Raw genomic sequence first — 16,083 nt, 5'->3', positions numbered from 1 at the left:
AATGGCTTTGAATTTGCTTTGTCTGATGACTTTTCTGGATCTGGAGACACAGACCACACAATTTATAAAGTTAACTGAAAGGAGTCATTCTCGTGATTGACTGATAGGACATACTCCCATATCTATTACACAAAAACAACCATTGTGTGACCAGGACTATATATATATATATTTTTAAAATGGAAATAAAAAAAAAAGAAAGAAAGAAAGAAAAGGAAAAAAAGAAGTCCTTTTACCCCTTTTAAAGAATCATAAAGGTCTAGTGGTAATAGGAAAAACTTTTTCAGGCCACCAGATTAAGTCAAAGGTGCTTGGAAAGTGTGTTAAAAATGGTCACACATATTGGAAATGTCAAAAAGTAGTGTCATGGGATGACAGCTTGGGAACTACAGTTACGTCCAGAGTGTCATGTGACCATTTGAGTGGTACTTATGACCACAGTAGTGATAAATTCTGTTGACCTTGGACCTTGGGGGTTTGCTGACCCAGGAGAAATCCCAGAGGCGAAAAATAGCACCAGCAAAAAAGAAACAAAGAGGCTCTCAGAAAGGCTCTCAATCTGTCCTGCAAACCAAATTCTCTATTTCTCACTGCTGGGAATGTGTGCTTCCTGGAGGCTATCATACACCCCCAGAAATATGCCAAATCACAGACTAGTTAATAAACAAAACTTTATTTTCCTTTAATACAAAAATTAAATAGCAAAGTTTATTTTTTTGTACAGTGATAAATTAGAAATTTACAGTACAGACATCAATGCAGACATACATTTGTACATCCTTAAAAGCAGGGTCCATTTCCTTTGACGTTCAGCAATTTGTTAGGGCATGTGTAGCAGGGGTTTGCCTGGTACCTCTATGTTGAACATCTGAGAGCCCCCCCCAGGCTGGCCTCAAGGTGGAAGGAGCTGCAGGGTGGCATGGGGATCCAAGGACAGGTCACAGAGCACCAGCCTGACTGCTGCACAAGATGCTGAGTCCCATTTCACCTTGTCACAAAGAAGCACACCTGACATTTACTTCACCTTTCCTACAAAGAGTTCAAGGGGCCTTTCATCTTGAGACCTTCTAAAGTCTCACAACATCCCTGTGAGGTAGGAAAAAATTCAGAACCACTTAGATGCCCCGCTGGGAGAGAGCTGGAGAGCAGCCTCCCCCTCCCAAAACACACAACCAAGTTGGGGCCTGAGCCCATGAGCAGGATGTGGAGAGGTGCACATCCTGGGGGAGAAGATGGACCAGGCTTCGGGGGGCAGAGGTGCTCCTGCCCCTCTTCTCAGAAGCCTTCTGAGATGACAGTGGTCATATACTGAATGTTGCAGGAGATCAGGGAGCCACAAAAGCCTGGAGGACATGGCTCATAGAAGACCTCAGACAGGCTCTCTATAAACCACCTGGGCAAATACTGGGAATTTGCTGGTGCCAAGAAGAAGGGAAATAAGGGAAAATAGGAACAGGTTGCTACAGGGCAAGTGGCCTCACCAAGGGGAAGAGGCCTGTTGGGGAGGGTCAGGGTTCACTTCCCTCTTGGTGATAGCCAGTATGCCATTACTGTGCATGTGCATGGCAAGAGGCAGAGGCAGAGAGCTCTGACCAGGCCACAGTAAAACAAAATCCATTATTTAACACTCTGGTATCTGATCCTTGGTAGGAGCAAAATACTCTTCTAGGAGTTTCCAAGATCTATGACCTAGACCCAGAGGAAAAATGATAACCCGGGTCCTTTGCCAAACATTATACAAACCTAGATGAGGACTCTGAACCCAAATACAATAGAAGAACACAAGGAACCGTTAGAGTCCAGTGACTTGACATAATTGGCTGGAAAAGCAACTCCCTCCAATCTCTCCCATCACAGAATGAAATTCAGGATGTAGCCTGATCTTGGGGGCTCCTTTCCAAAGTCTGTTCTGTGGCTCTCCTCCCTGCTTCTGTGGCCACCTCACCAGGAACCAAAGACTGCACTAGCCTGGTGACATCTTTTTAAATTAGGTCTGCCCTCCAGGGCTGAGATTACTAAACTCCTCTGTGTCCTCAGGTCCCAGCTTGGTTCCTAACACAGTAAGCCCTGAATTCAGTGACCAGGAGGCTGAGGGGGGATGAGAGAGGACAGAGTTCAGAGTGCTGGTAAAGTCACAATTCAGAACCTAAACACAGAAGTTTCCCTGATTTGGGGGTGTAGGCGACGGAGTGACTGGGGAGAGGAAAATCAGAGATCTTCTCAGGGAAATAAAAAGTATCACCCCTTCTCCGGTTTCAGGACCCTGAGCAAGCTGCCAGCTCAGAAGCAGTCTCAGAGATCAGGAAACGGGTCTCCGTGGAGGAAAAAGGATATGAATCAACCAAGTAGCTCAACCAGATGGTTCAGGTCAGTTCCACCCTACCCCATGTTCCTCTGCCCTGAGGTGTGGCCTTTATGAAGGAAGATAAAGAGGAGTTTGCCAGAGTGGAGGGTGGACAGTGGTGCCTTTGGGCTCTGTAGAATAAAATCTCCAGAAGTGTGACTATAGCTTCCTGCAGGAAGAGGAAGTTGACTTCTGGTGAGGTAGGAAGCTACAATCACACCTACTTATTCTAGATATCAAAGAAAAACAGCCCTAACCTTTTCCCTAGCAAGATGTCCTCAAATTCACCTGTATTCATTACATGGCACACCCAAGCCATGAAGTGCCTGTCCCCGCAGTCACATTAGGTGTGGGAGCTCATGTCTGTTTTAAGCCAATGTTCATAGCCTTCTGAGGGGATTCCCACAGAGATTGTCATGAAATAGGGCTGATGATTTCTGTCAAACCCCTGTTACTGACTTGCAGAGGTTTATGGGATGGACACAGTGAAACAGATGACAATTCAGAGGCCCATGCTCCTTCCCAAAAAACCAACAGCAAGTCAGCAGACCCAGAATCCTCAGTCCACGTCATTTGGAAGGACAGAGCTTATACTGCACGACGTCCCCTTTGGTGCCTAACACAAGGCTCTACACGTGGTTGGCACGCGGTAAGTGTGCTAATAATTGACTTTTTTTTTTTTTTTTAAACAAATACCAACTTAAGGTGATGGAGTCGCGTCAAGGTAACAAGGTAACTGACTCCTCAGCCACAAAGCTCCTTTCCTGAAACCATAAACACTCTCCATTGTCTGGAATGTGAAAGGAAAGGCCCGCAGCCCTGTGACATTGCCAGGGCTACTAATCCCGTCTGCACCAACAGCCACTTCGGATCAAATAGACTTTCCCCTGAGAAGGCAAGAGATTTGTAGAAGAGATCGTTTAAAACCCAGAAAGTTGTCAGGCCACGGCTCCAGAACTCGGGTGTATAGTTTCCCCCACGTACTCTTATTATTATTTCATTGTTCACAAATATTGAGCACCTACTCTGTGCCTGGCCCTCTGCTAGGTGCTGCCTTGGGCACACAATCGCGGAAACATTCCAAACAAAATTGCATTACAAACCCCTATAACCTAGCAGTCAGGCCAGTGCCCTGCTGCACCCTCCTTCTTCCCTTTCCTGGGCCAGAGTCTCAGCACAACTCCCAAGACACTGGAGTGGAGCGTGAGTAAGGGCAGGCTCCGCCCGGGGACGCATGCTCCAGGGCCCTGGCTAGCTATGGGAACTGTCTGCAAGCAGCACACGGAGTTCACATTTTATATTTCCTAGGCGACTCAGTCTCAGATGGAGTTCAACCGGTCCTTCTGGGGATCATTTCTCATGCTCCTAGAACCCTGACCCAGAGTCCAGCCAAGGTACTCGGGCTCAGCACACATGCCAGGGGCCACCCGTGCCCATTTAGCATCTGTCTTCAAAGCCCCAAGACTTTCCCATCCAAAATACACAACAGATCTTATATGCATCTTTGCCTCAGACTCCACTCAAGAGCCCCCAGAAACAGAGGAAAGAAGAAAGGAAAATGTCAAACCCTGGGAACCATGGGCATAAAGCTTACAAAAACAAAAAAGGGCATGCTTACTTCCAGAATTTGACCACCTATTTGGGATTTTGAGTCCCTGGAAATGTTTTCCCAGAAAGAAATATGATAAAAGATTTCCTACCTGTTTTTAGAGGGAGGGGGTGGGGTATGAATAAATAAATGAGTCATTGCAAAGTAGTTGTTGAAGCAAAGATAGGTATGAGCTACAAGGAGAGCAGCCTGTGACATTGTCAACAATTTGTCCCAGAGATCTGGTGATTAGAAGGCCTGAGGCAGGTTAAGAGAAAGTCCAGTTACAATTTTAAAAGAATTGCAACTTTTGAGAGGCTGCTAGGGGGTACCCCATTGTGAGGAACATAAAGCATAAATTTTAAAAGCTCTGGATACCTCTGCAAAAGGCAATTAAGACCTGTGCTGCTACAAGTTTGCAGTTCATTTCATATGGTCTACACTTTATTCCTTACTAACCAATCAAGCTCCTGGCTGGCATTCTGGAGATTCATTAAGCACCATATAAATACTCCAGGCCACATTGCCTCCAATGAAAGCTTACAAGGAGACTTTGCCAATTACTAGGAAACAATTATGCACCAACTAGTTGGATTAGCTGTCCTCAATTCTCTCTACGAAACAGAAAAAGTCTTCACTGTGGTAGTAGACTAGACTCCGATAACATTCTTATGGTAAAGGAAAGAAAGGCACTATCATTCTGAGAATGCAAGCTGACCATAGTTTTAAAGTCAGTTGAGTATGCTATTATGTCATGGTCCAAGAATGTGCTTTTAATTGTAACTGACACACACAAATTACACAGCTAATCTGTGTGAATGCAAAGTTGCCAAGAAACTTAACATTTTAGCTCTTCCAGACTGGCGTCTGCATAGATGCAATCACACAAAGTAAAATATATTAAGTCCCCATTGCTCAATGCAATAGGTCTCTGGGGTCGGTAAGGTAAGTCGACTTGGTAAATCTCATTTTCCTCTGAATTAAATGATTGTCAGAAAGTGAATCACCCTTACTTTTCCCCTCATTAGACATGCTGCAGTGCAAAAATTCCTATAAAAATACCTATTTTGAGTCATTAATGTAAAATGAAGAAAACAGCAGCAGCCTAGAACAGGGATGTTGAAATTTAAGAGGAAGAGAGAGAAGAAAAATCCACTGGATACCTTACGTGTGTTTGCACAGTACTCTTGTTTTTTCAAACAATTCTGTTTTATGACAAAGGCACTGAAAGATTCTGACACCACCTCTTGGGAGAGCAATCCACAAAACTCTAAACAGCAGACAGCGCACCACAGAAAATGTTTATGTTAGATCAGCCAAACTATAAAACTCTTGTAACACTTCTCTGAACCCAGTGTTTCCAGTGTTTATAGATTGCTTTGCTATCTGACAGACCCAGTTAGTATTTAAGATTTTAAGGGTTAAAAAAGTTCATCTTTCTCCCTGCAAGTTATCTACTCACAGCTCAAATCCCACTCTGCAGGGAAAAGCAGCATCGCCCTGGACCCTCCTGGAATCTAGGCAGGACCTCCACGCTCCAAGCTGCGACCTGCTAAAGTGATCAATGTTTTGATTTTTCACAGCTTTGAAAGCCTCTAACTGGCTTTTCCATTTTGGATCATTCCAAAGTCTGCAGCAAAATCATTACTTTTATGATTGCTGGGGAGTGGGGGGGGCAGGTGGCGGTGGCTTAAGGGGTCACTTAAGTGTTGCCAGTTGGTTCATACTGAGATTCACTGCATGAAACTTTTTGTCGCATTTTGCACCAAAATGCTAGCATTCCCACCTTCAACATTTGGAAAGTATGGAGGCCGGGTAGCCTTATACCACAGTTTCATTGCCTTTCCCAGGCTTCACCCACCCGTTTCCTCGCTTCTCTCTCTTCACCTTCCCAGAATTCACCAATCTGTTAGAACACTTCTGCCACGTGTGAAGAGTTTTGGCAGACCAAATCCACATGCCTGAAGTGATGCCCACCAGCAAAGACATAAAAATTTTCAACATTTCGACTGCCGTATTGGAGTCATCTGCAGAATACCGGAAGAGCGCCCAGTTGGAGATTTCATAGAAATAACAGGCGATCACACAGGTGGCAGGAACTGTGTACAAGACAGAGAAGACCCCAATCTTGACCATCAGCCTTTCCAGCTTGTCTGTCTTTGTCCCATCCTTTTGAAGATTGGACCGAATTTTGAACAAGGCCACTAAACCTGCAGCAATGAACAAAGTTCCTATCACCAAGTAAGTGAAGAGGGGGGCCACCACAAAGCCTGTGAGGGCATCGAGGTTTTGGTTTCCCACGTAGCACAGGCCGGTGAGTTCATCAGCGTCCACCAGTCTCATGATCAAGATGACAATGGTTTTCACTGCAGGGATGGCCCAGGCGGCAATGTGGAAATAAGAGCTGTGCATTTCAATGGCTTCATGACCCCACTTGAGTCCTGCCGCTAAAAACCAAGTAAGTGTCAGGATAACCCACCAGATGGAACTAGCCATTCCGAAAAAGTACATCAGCAAGAAAATGATTGCACATCCTGTGTTCTTAAGTCCTTCTTGGATGAGAACAGGTTCTGCTGCCTCTTCAAAATCGCAGGATATCCTTTCCCGGCCTACAGTCAGCCTGACAATATAAGCAATGCTATAAATATTATAGCACATACTGAGAAATATGATGGGGCGCTCAGGGTAGGAAAACCTGGAAGAATCGATCAGGAAGGTCAGCACTGTGAAGGCAGTGGAGATGAAGCACAGGCTGGCCCACACGGCCATCCAGATGTCTGTGAACTCCTTGGCCGAGCGACTGTATAAGCCAGCGTCATAGCCACACTTGAGAACACAGTTCAAACTCCTTTTCACCCAGATGTACTGATCCGAGTTGGTTCCTACAGAGTGGCACTCTTCTCCAGGCTGGATGGGGGTCTTGTGAGGTAATGGCACCTCTTCATCCCCTGGCCCTTCCATGCACATGTGGTTGTGGTCATTCTGGGGTGGGAATTTGCTGCAGTTCAGGCTCTCTGGCCAGGCAAAGCCAAATTCCTTCAGGACAGGTTCACAGCGCCTCTTGACCGAAAGACACATGCCGCCACATGGGCCGATGGGGATGTTGATCTTCTCTGTGCACATTGGCACATACACCGAACAAAGGAAGAACTGGAAAAGTAATGAAATGAACAAAGAAAACAATGACTTGGAAGTCTGACCAACTGCTTGCACGAAGCGGAGGTGAATGCTTCCAGGCAAAGTATCTATCTACTTTTAAACCAGCCATAGGGACTCTGTTTACTCTGACCTCAAACTGGGGTGCCTAAAAATCCATGGCTTGTACACATTTCTTCTTTTGGTTCTAGCAATCCTTGTCACAAATCCAGGAGAACAGAAATAAATACATACATAAAAAGGACCTGAAGAGTTACATAATTCCTTTTTGAAAACGCTTAAGAAAATAAACCTTAAAAATTGACTTTGAGACTCCCTGTTTGAAAGAGCCGAACAGACTAATCAAATGACTGAGTCATTTCAGCGATGGGGAGATTTATTTTCATCCTCGTTTCTTTATCACCATAAAAATAAATGTAAAAAAAAATATGTAGATCCAGCTTTTCTCCTGTTAATATACTGTCTTTTCTCTACTTGATCCCCTAAAATTAATTTTTAATCAGTTCCCATACTGAAAGAGAAAATGTCCTAATTAAGACACTGTGAGACCCAAGGATAGGATGCAGGTTGAGGTCTCTGGTCACCAGGGGTTTGTTTGGCCAGGTTTCCCCAATGCATAATAATGAAGCACAATAGGAAAATATAAATGTTAAGTCCCTGAAACTGCAACACCAGCAGGGGAGAGCCCAGTTGCTGTCCTCAATTCCTCCAGCATTGATAAACAGTCTGCTTGGCTCCTTACAGATGTTGTCTATGAAGTCTAGAGTTACAAGTAACTATTTTCCAGCATGTAAAGGGATCCAGTCCTGTCCTTCAAAACAGCTTGGCTGCTTCCCCAGGATACATGTAATTAAAAATATATATCCCTGCAAAAGCTGTTTCTCCAACGAAATTGCCACTGATGTCAGGATATGTGCTGTTTCCAAACTGAGAGCTAGAGGATCGTTTCTTAAGCTTTTATAACCTAGTTCTAAAGTTCTGAAAGCTCCAAAGGGACATTTCAGCAGCAACAGGTCTAATCCCAACCATCTTTCTGAAACCACAATCCAACTTTTAAAGTGACCTATGTAAAAACATGCACCTAGTAAGTAAGCTGTCTGCCTGTTTCTTATCTCTCAGAAGTTACAACCAGAACCACGGATTTCTGAAGTTTTCAGCCTGGAAAACTACCCTCTATTTTTTCCCCCAAGTTCTCTCTTTTCTAAATTTATAAAAATCACTCATAGCCTCACCAACCAAAGCACAACCAGTGCTAACACTTTTTTTCCCTAGTGCTACCACTGTTAAGAATTCTCTTTCAGTTCCTTAAAAAAAGAAAAATGAATTGGTTGTTGTTTTTGTTCAGATTATAATCACACTGTATATGCAAATTATTTCTTCATTTATTGTAGGACGAACATTTTCTCTACCATTACATAAGCTTTAAAAATTTTAATGATTGAAAAAAAGAATCCTCCATTATATAAATTACCTTCCTGGTGTTTGACCACTCCGTCACCTTTTTCCCAAGCGGGGAGTGTTTCCTGCCGTCTAAGTCCTAAACCTGCCCTCAACCCTAAAGATCAGAACGTCTCAAGCCACCCAAGCATTCCATCCAGCATGACCTCCAAAGTCATGCGGGATGACGCGAGGAGGGGCCACTCCGCAGAAAATGGGGCAGTGGTGTTTCATTTACTCTCCCACCCAAAAATATGGGGGAGAATGGAGGTCGTGAGGGAGGAGAAGTTCCCGTCTCCTTATCTCTCCTTCCTTCCAAGTCTTAGTTTCAGCTGGCTGTCCTGCTGGGGACTCGCCCACCGAGCAGCGGCGGCCAGAATCCTTGGCAAAGATAACCCCCTCAGCTCCACTGGGGTTAGGGGCTTGGCCAGACACGGGTGAACAGGGGAGAAAAACGGAAGGGCGGGGTGTAAGAGTGGGTTCTTTCGTAGGCCAGATGACTTACACAACGTTTTGGCTTTCAGTCCCTGAGAAGGGACACAAAAGTGGGGGTGGGGATGGAAATCACTTTTCCAGGATAGTTATATCCTTCTGCCTAGGAAGGGGGCAGGGGGCTTGGTTTGGCAAGGGCTCCACGGAGTTAGTTTGAGGCGTCCCTGCCCAAGGGGTCCCTGTCCCGCCAGGGGTGGGGGTGGGGGCGCCCACCTGCAGCTGGCTGGAGCAGCCGTACTGGATGAGCGGCGTGAAAGTTGTCAGCTGCAGCTCGGCGTCTGTCTGCAGCTCGTGCCCCACCAGGTTGGGCATCTTGGTCACGTTGTAGCCCAGGTTCTGGCACATGGAGATGCGGATGGGGTCGCAGCGCCGCTCCTCTTCGTCCCCGAAGCCTCGCGCTGGCCCCGGGAGCAGCAGCAACAGCAGCAGCAGCAGCAGCCGCAGACTGAGATCGACGCCCCCGGGCGCCCCCACGACGCTCGGCACTGAGCCCCGCCAGGCCATGGCCAGAGCCGGGGGCGGCGGCGGCGGCGGCGGGGGCTGGTCCAGCAGACACCCCCAGTTTGCACGGGGGCGCCGGCTGCCCGCGCTGCTCCCAGCTCCGGGAAAGAGAGTGTGATAAGGCGCCAAGGGCGACGAAGGGGCAGCGGCCGGCTCTCTGGCAGCTGCGCGCGACTGTGTGGGATATTAGACGCCCGTGGCCGGGGCCGAAGGACAGACTGCGAGGGTCATGGCTGCAGGCTGCGAGCCCCCAGCCCGGCGCCGGCGGCGTCCGCTCTGCGTCTCAACGAATCCCGCCAGCACCCAGCGCCGCGCCGCTCTCACCGCCCGAGCCCTGCGCGGCGCTGGAGGTTCGCTGGGCGGTGGCGGGGCGGGACGGACAGCGCGCCTCTCCAATGGGCGGGCGCCGGGGGCAGCGGGGGGCGGGGCCGTTCTGCCGCTGGCAGGGTCAGGCCCCCGCCCGCCGCCCTCCCTCTCCCCCCTCCCCCCCCTCCTTCCCTCCCTCCCGGAGCGCCCCGCCCGGCTTCCCGGCTCTCACTTTTCCTCCCACCCGGGTCGCGGCGCTCGGGGGCCAGGCGGGGATGGAGCCGAGTTGCTCCCGCCGGGCCAGCCAGCCCCCTCCTCTCCCAGGTGAGAAATGTTCCCAGATTAGTCGGCTCCCTTTCCTTTCCCTCTTCCGGCTGTCACCTCGGCCCGTGGCAAACTACCTATCAGGCAGAGAAACGTACACAAAGAACACGGGATTCAGGTTTACCAAGATTGTGGCTTTAAATCCCGGCTGTGTGACCTTGAGCAAATTGCTCAACGTCTCGGCGTCAGTTTCCTCATCCGTGAAGAGACTCGGGAGGATTAGAGATAATGCGTAAAACGCTTAGCCCCGTGCCTGGTACAGTGCGAGCTCGCAGCTATTTTCCCTGCTAACTTGCTTGGTTTGGAGCCCGGCCCCGTCTCCCCGCCCCCAGACTCGGCCCGACCTGCGCCCGGGAGCTGCCTGTCTCCAGCCGCGAGTGGGGGAGGCGCCCCGGAGCAGCAGACCAGCCGACGGTCTCGCGCTCCGATTTCCTCACCGTATGAAATGAAATTCCACAGGGGGATTCGAAAGGAAATGAGACCGGGACGCTCCGTGCTTCTCGGCCCGCCGCCCTTCCTGTCTCGGGGACACGGTTTCTAAATAAGGTTGGGAGGGTGAGAGGGCGGGAGGGGAGAGGCTTGACCTGTGTGCACAGGAGGCGAAGAAGGCGCACAACCACCGAGGGTCCCCTCCCCCAGCCTCCCGGGCATCCCTCCCCTGCAGCCTGCATCTCTAACTTATTCCTCTTCTACGAAGGGTCCTGGAGGTCTGGGGATCATGCGACCTCTGTTGTGATCCAAATTTCCCTCTCTCTCATTCCTCCCCATCCCACTCCCCATCCCTCGGATGGAGGTTTGTGCTGGTCCACCCCTTCCCTTTCCAATCAGACCAGTGAAACCCTCAGCAGGTGGATTTCTAAACCATTTACTTGTTGCTTGACTGGGGTAAATCTACTGTGCCTCTCTGAGATTCGAATTGGCCATGTGTAAAATAAGGAAATTCGTGTTTATCCCACACAGTTGTTCTAAGAGTTAAATGAGATAATGCCCCTAAATCATTTAGCACAGTGTCTGGCACAAAGTAAGTGCAAAATAGCCTGGTTTTTGTTGTGAAATGAGTCCTGCCTTCCAGTCAGGTCCCAAAGACATCGCCTGCCTGCAAGCCCAGGTCTGACTATCTGGATGAAGAGCTTTCGACTCTCTTCCTGAGATCTTTTTGGCCAACACTTGCCAAAGTTTTCCAGAGGCTTGGTGACAGGGACCAAATTTTTATGCTTTTGTATCCTCTATTTCAGCCATATGGCAGAAATACAAGTCAGAAGGATATCTGCCCCTCTCCTGTGGTGTTCATATTTTACCTTACAGTTTTAGTTTTCTTACATTGGCAACTAGACTTGGCTGAAGGCAAGAATGGAATCAACTTTTCTGGGTTTTTCGCTCTGTACTTAGAATTGTGTTGGGCACATAAAAGTTGCTGTGTCTCCAGCCATCATCACAACCTCCCAGGGAAGGACTCTATTATAGCACCTTAAAGAGATGAAGAAACTGAGGCTGTAACCAAAATGATAGTCAGAAAATGGAAGACCAATCAAACCAGCACCCAAGGAGGCCTTTCAAACATGAGATGCAGGGTTATTTCCCCAGAAATGTTCCCAGCTGGAAATCTACATACTCAGCAGTGGGTTTGAATCTTCTGTGTGACTGTGCTGAGTAATGCAGGAGACCATTGGCCTCCAGAGATGAGTAAATGAGGAGATGAATGAATCAAATGACCAGGTGATCCTCATCCCCTAGGGAACTCACAGGAGCAGACAGAAAATGAACAGACAGATGTACCTCACTGTGGTAAGTACACACGGAGAGAATTGTGGGTAAATGGAGGGTAGAGGTAGCTGAGGTTACAGGGCTGCTCAAAGGGGGATGACTGCAGCAGTCTGAGCTACTCAACAAAGCAGAGTTCGTGTGCAATTGGCACTTCTGTGGAATTTGCAGAAAGGAGAGGGGGCTTTCTTTGTGCTAAAGGTATGTGCACATGGTTTATTAAACGATAAAGTCCATGAGGTCAAGGAACAGCACAGGGCCTGGCACACAGAGGGAACACCGTTAGTGGGGGAAGCAATACTATTATCAAACCAACAACAATGCCTATAGGACACTTGCTCTCTGCCGGCTACTGCCTTACAAGTTTTACGTGCATTATTGCATTTATCTCACACAACAGCGTGAGAAACCTGATGTTTTGAGAGGTTAAGCAATTTATTCAAGATCACACAGTGAGAGGCAGAGGACTCAGACACATGTCTGCCTGGCCTAAAAGTTTATGTGCACGGTATTACTCTTACAGAGGAAACTGCTTGACACATTGCCTAGTCTGTAGTTAGAGATGACCCTCTGGCGATCTGGACTTCTTATTCCTAGCCCTGGCATCCCTGCCTCAGCTCGCTTCAAGCACTGTCTCCTTTGAGAACCCTTGGAAGAAGCCCCTTCCCCGGCAGGAGCTTTTCCTGTCAACAGCTTTTCTTTCTGCATGGAACTCCTCAAAGGTATTTTCCAAAAAAGAAAGCCAGGGGAATCACATTTCAGTCTGAAAGTGGAAAGAAAACAAAGACCATGACTTAGAGCTAAGTCTGAATGGCCTGGAGCCCCTCAGCCTCCCTCTCACAGAGTGGTTTACACAGTCGCCAGTCTGCTCCTGGTGACAGGCACGGCATGTTTGTCTTTGTTGCAGAAAACACTTCCCTGAGGGAGTTCCAGGCAGAGGGCTCTCCACCCTGTGATAGGCAGAGCATTTAGGAGAGGAGTAGAAGATGAGGGCATGTGAATTGTACCTTCCACTGACCTAAAGGGCAGGGCCTCTAGGCTCTGGCCTGAGTGCTTGGGAAGCTTCCTCTGTCCACTCTCTGAGTGGGGAAGATGCAGCCACTTTAGAGCTGTGACAAAATGTGACTTCGGCAGGCCACTGGGCAGTTGGAGGGCTCTCTATTTGCATCTAATGAGAGGCTGGGTTCTAATTAACTCCTGTGATGTGTTAATTTTCCAACCTGACGTTTTCTGCTCTAATAGATTCTTGTAATGGTTTCTAAATTAAAGGCTGCATTTAAAGACAAGGGTTTAGGTTAAAACCCACCACCTAGGGGGGTGGGGGGCCGTAAACATCCTTTCCCTCCTAAGGAGAGCCTCTCATTTGCAGGTCTTTGCTAACCCAATTAAGTGTTGAAGTAGCCACCCCAGAGCCTGCTTTTTATTTCCTGAGAAACAATCCAACTAATCCATATTCAGTAGCTTCCAAGAGAAGTCTTATTCCAACCACTCATGAAGAAACCAGCTTCTTTGAATATGGACAGAACATTTAGAACTCACAAAGAGCAGTCTTGATAGAAAATGCAAGAAAATGGTTCATTATTATCCTGTTCAGTTTTTGAGGGGAAAATTCACTGGGACCAAAACCTCATAAGGACGGGGACTTGACTGTGGAACAACAGAAGCATGGGGAGAAGCCAGGCCAGATCCCATCAGTTGGTATATAGTCTGGGTGCTACATCTTCCTCTGCACCCAAACCAGTTATGAAACAAAGTCATCTGTACTGAGTAAAGCAGAAAGGAGCACTAATCTTGCTCAAAGTTGAGGAATCACAGACCCCAAGAGATTAAGTAACGGCTCCTAAGTGGCAGACCCCAAAGTGTCTTCTTATCACTTGCACCACTAGCCAGCATTGAAGAATGAAGTCAGCAGAGAGCTCTTGCATGTGAAGGAATCAGAACCCTGTTGTTCCTCCTACCAACAGAAGATGGTATATAGGACATTTGTATCCGTTCATGGAGATGGTTTAACGTACAGATGGGCAACCACAAACCTGTGCAGGAGGCAAAAAAATAATGCAAACACACTTTGTACCTCTACAACCTCGTTACATTTCAGTATTTATTAGTCAAACCATTAGCAAATGTTTAGTGATAGGTTATTGTGGACCTGTCACTGAGCTGCATTATGGGAGGTATGGAGACATGTAAAAGGTGGTCCATGCCCTTAGTGAAACCTGTTTATAGTTAAGTGCTTTTTCTTGAGCTCCATTACTCATTGGTATTGGTTTTGGTTTGGCTTGGTTTTTCTCTCTTTCACAGTCCTCTGAGGTCAGAGGCTGTGTCTTCTTCACCGCTGTGTTTCTGAACAGCAAAGGAGAACACTACCTGACCCATTCAAAGCGCTTAATAGATGCCTGTTGAATAAGTAAAGGAATGGTTCAGGCTATATGTGCTCTAATTCTTTAGAAAAAGAAAGCCTTCATTATGTTCTGGGTGTAGGAGACCATCAAAATGCAACTTAACTGGTTCCAGAATGATGGTCAAGTCTATTCTATAGGCCACTCCTAACAAGACAGCTTTCAGCTTTCAGAACTCAGATGTTATGCCAACCACTTACCTTCCTTTTCTGTTTTACTGTGCTGATTCTTAAACATTTTAAGGTAGAAAAATGCCTTGGCTAGAATTTTTGTTTGGTTCAGAAGCTTGTTTCTAAACTTCATGAATCAGCCCAAGATATTTTCTTGTCAACATTCATTGGCTAGTTGACCAGTGATCTCATTATTATCAATTGAAGTCATTAGGAATCATAAATCCAGGTGTATCCAGACAAAGAGTTATAAGTCAGGAGATCACCTGTGAGTAGTAAGTTTGTAGAAAATTTGAAATGTGAGTCTAGCTATGAGGAGTGTATGAGTTTCTAAGAGAGCCGGGGAAGCATGGAAAGAAAGCACGTGTAACGATATTCTCATACACAGCCCTCTCATCTGTTGATACAGGTGAGAAAAGAACAGAAATGATGCTAAATAATGAAAAAGGGTGAACTAGCCACCTGCTGTGGATAAGCATGAACTAGACTAGAAAAAATCTTAGAGTGATTTTAAAACATAGCCTCAAATTCAACATTCCTCCCATTGAAGGGCAGTTTATATTTCCCTCCCTTGAATTTTGGAAAGCTTGTGCCTTCTTCAACCAATTGAATACAGTGTAAGTGACACCAGGTGACTTCCAAAACTATGTCATAAAAGGCCATGCAGCCTGTACCTTATTTACTGGGAAATTCATTCTGGAGCTCTGAACAGCCTTTTAAGTAGTCGCTACCTTGAGACCACTCTGCAGATTTTCTAGCTGATGGTCCCAGATGAGCCTGACCTTCAGCTATACCAGGCTAAGTGCCAGAAGTATGAAAGAATAAACCATCTTGGAAGTAGATTCCATGGTTCCAGTGGTTCCTACCTCCAGCTGTTTGAGTCATCTCAACCCAGACATTTTGAGGCATAGAAGAACCATTCTTACTGTGGTTCTTCCAAATTCCTGACACACAAAATCCATGATGGTTATTGTTTTATGTCTCTCTTAGTTCACTTGGGATGCCATAGCATAGTACCACACACTGGCTGGCTTAGAAACAGAAATTTATTTCTAACAGCTCTGGATGCTAAGAGCTCCAAGCAGGACACCAGCAGGTTATGGATCTAGTAAGGGCACATTTCCTGGTTCATAGATGTCTGTCTCTTTGTTATGTCCTCCCACAGAAGAAGGGATGAGGGAACTCTCTGCGGTCTCTTTTATGAGTGCTCCACTCTCGGGGTGCCTGGGTGACTCAGTTGGTTGAGCGTCCAACGTTGGCTTAGGTCATGATCTTGCGGCTCATGAGCTCGGGGCCCATGTCAGGCTTGCTTCTGTCAGCTCAGAGCCTGCTTTGAATCCTCTGTCCCTCTCTCTCTCTGTTTCTCCCCTCCTTGCAGTCTGTCTCTCTCTTTCTCTCAAAAATAAATAAACATTAAAAAATAATTTTATAAAGGCTCCACTCCCATGACCTAATCACCTCCCAAAGCTCTTACTTCCAAAGGGGGAGGTGACTGAGCTAGAAAAAGAATAAATGTTACCCAAAGATGGATAAAGGGACCTTATATTGTCTCTTAGGGAGAAGAATAGCATGTTTTCAATTGCATGAGGGGCAATTGGGTTCTGT

The 16,083-nt window shown here is 47.0% G+C and overlaps 1 protein-coding gene and 2 long non-coding RNA genes across 3 annotated transcripts in view; 2 read left to right on the top strand and 1 right to left on the bottom strand.

The window, feature by feature from the left end:
- Positions 1 to 2,286: 2,286 nt before the first annotated feature.
- LOC122231235 lies at positions 2,287 to 6,023 on the top strand. Its single transcript, XR_006208420.1, has 3 exons — positions 2,287 to 2,367; positions 2,810 to 2,993; positions 5,828 to 6,023. It is a non-coding gene; the product is annotated as an uncharacterized LOC122231235 (long non-coding RNA).
- FZD4 (frizzled class receptor 4) lies at positions 2,987 to 9,827 on the bottom strand. Its single transcript, XM_007079060.3, has 2 exons — positions 9,231 to 9,827; positions 2,987 to 7,082 (listed from the first exon to the last, which is right to left on the bottom strand). The coding sequence occupies exons 1-2, from the start codon at positions 9,519 to 9,521 to the stop codon at positions 5,754 to 5,756; spliced, it is 1,620 nt and encodes a 539-aa protein (XP_007079122.3). The 5' UTR covers positions 9,522 to 9,827; the 3' UTR covers positions 2,987 to 5,753.
- Positions 9,828 to 10,033: 206 nt separating this feature from the next.
- Positions 10,034 to 16,083, top strand: part of LOC107179341 — a 46,962-nt gene continuing 40,912 nt past the window's right edge. The window contains exons 1-2 of the long non-coding RNA XR_001509942.2: positions 10,034 to 10,148; positions 11,883 to 11,933. This is a non-coding gene — a long non-coding RNA (uncharacterized LOC107179341). The remainder of the gene's footprint in view (positions 10,149 to 11,882; positions 11,934 to 16,083) is intronic.

Source organism: Panthera tigris, chromosome D1, assembly GCF_018350195.1.
Source record: "Panthera tigris isolate Pti1 chromosome D1, P.tigris_Pti1_mat1.1, whole genome shotgun sequence".
NCBI classification, from domain to species: domain Eukaryota; kingdom Metazoa; phylum Chordata; class Mammalia; order Carnivora; family Felidae; genus Panthera; species Panthera tigris.
Note: the sequence above shows the minus strand (reverse complement) of the source record. Positions and strands in the feature narration are given on the sequence as shown.